This window comes from Eurypyga helias, unplaced genomic scaffold (genome assembly GCF_000690775.1).
Source record: "Eurypyga helias isolate BGI_N326 unplaced genomic scaffold, ASM69077v1 scaffold27356, whole genome shotgun sequence".
In the NCBI taxonomy this organism is placed as follows: domain Eukaryota; kingdom Metazoa; phylum Chordata; class Aves; order Eurypygiformes; family Eurypygidae; genus Eurypyga; species Eurypyga helias.
In genome coordinates, this window is record NW_010255087.1 from 1,508 (window position 1) to 3,285 (window position 1,778).

General features: G+C 62.7%; 1 protein-coding gene across 1 annotated transcript in view; it reads left to right on the forward strand.

Moving 5' to 3' along the window:
• Window positions 1–1,778, forward strand: part of YARS (tyrosyl-tRNA synthetase) — a gene marked incomplete at both ends in the record, with an annotated part of 3,412 nt that overhangs the window by 1,457 nt on the left and 177 nt on the right. Inside the window, 5 exon segments of the mRNA XM_010153220.1 lie at window positions 93–235; window positions 420–505; window positions 906–1,041; window positions 1,553–1,647; window positions 1,758–1,773. Coding sequence (XP_010151522.1) covers window positions 93–235; window positions 420–505; window positions 906–1,041; window positions 1,553–1,647; window positions 1,758–1,773 — 476 coding nt within the window.

Sequence of the window (1,778 nt, forward strand, 5' to 3'; positions counted from 1 at the left end):
TCGCTCCACTGGGGTCTGAGAAGTTGCAGCAGCTCCGGCAGGAGTTGTCGCTTTTGGGCAAGGGATTGGGAAAAGGGCTGTGGAAATCTCTTCCGGCAGGACTCAAAGATTGACCTTCTGGACCGGAAGGAGGACGTGAAGAAGAAGCTGAAGAAGGCTTTCTGCGAGCCGGGGAACGTGGAGAACAACGGGGTCCTCTCCTTCATCAAGCACGTCCTCTTTCCCCTCAAGTCAGGTGAGGGGCTGCCCGGGCCCGGGGGAGCTTTCCTGTGGGTAAGAGGAGGGGGCGGGAGCGTGCCCCCTCCCCAGCCCCTGCTGCTGTCCCCCTCAGCTCTGGGGCAAAGTGGGGGAGCAGTTTGGGTGAGCAGGGGGTGAGTCCCCGCTGGGGTTAATCTGAGCCTTAAATCTCTGTGCTGCAGAGTTTGTGGTGCTGCGGGAAGAAAAATGGGGAGGAAACAAAACCTACACAGCCTACGAGGCCCTGGAGAAGGACTTCGCTGAGCAGGTGAGGGCAGGGGGCGACTGGACCCTCTCCCTGCGGCTCCCAAGAGCAGCTGGGGGGCTCTGAGCAGCCGTGGGAGGTGGAAGTGTGCTCCGGGGGAAAGCGTGGAGCAGAGCCTGGCCCGGAGGCTGTAGGGTGGCAGGGTGCTCCCAGCCTGGAGAGGACGAAGGATGTGGGGGCACCGGCTGTCCTGGTGTGGGGCAGGACCACGGCGGCCACGTCCTGGAGCCAGACCAGTTTGGTTTCGGCTGTTCCCAGGGGAATAGCGTCTGAGGGGAGACCAGCCCAAGTGCTGGGGTTCCCCTCCCGCCCTGCGTGGTCTCCAGTCCTCTCGGCTCGGATCAGGGACTCGAATTCCCCCCGCACCCTGGAGGGGAGCACACAGGGACCTGCCTGTTTGCAGGTCGTGCATCCTGGAGACCTGAAGAACTCGGTGGAAGTGGCCCTGAACAAGCTGCTGGATCCCATCAGGGAGAAATTCAACAGCCCGGAGCTGAGGAAGCTGACCAATGCAGCGTATCCCAGTCCATCCAAAGCCAGTAAGGAGATTCTGGGAGCTCGGGGAATGGAGCCCTGGCCACGCAGGGCCGGGTGGGAGCCAGTCCCTCCTGGGGCTGAGCTTAGACGGAAGTTCTGAAGCATCAGTCTTGGGATCAGCCCTGGGAAGGGTGAGGAAGGGCCAGCACCGGGGTGTGTGCCGGGCCTGGGGAGGGCAGATGCCGGTTTGCTTCTCTGCTGCTCGAGGGGCCAGCAAAGCTGAGGGGGGAGCGTCCTCTCATACAGAGACAGGGAACTCATCAGGCCCCAGGGCCAGAGAAGCTGTGGATGCCCCATCCCTGGGAGTGTCCAAGGCCAGGCTGGATGAGGCTTGGAGGAACCTGGGCTGGGGTCCCTGCCCAGGGCAGGGAGTAAGACTGGGTGGGCTATAATGTCCCTTCCCACCCAAACCATGCTGTGGTCTGTGATTTGGGGGTCACTCTGTGCTCCCCGGGGCCTGGCCTGCTCCCTGGGTTTATGCCAAGTGCTGTGGCTGTTCCCTTTGCACCGTAGAGCCTGCAGAGAAGGGCACCAAGAACTCCGAGCCAGAGAACGTGGTCCCGTCCCGGCTGGACATCCGTGTTGGCAAAGTGATCAGTGTGGAAAAGGTACAGGCACAACGGGGACAGGGGAGTCTGGTACCTTTGGGGGGGTCTGCCCTCTTCCTCTCTGCCCCCCAGCCCCCTTCCCTGCTCTTCACCTCGCTCCTGCTTGGCAGCACCCGGATGCCGACAGCCTG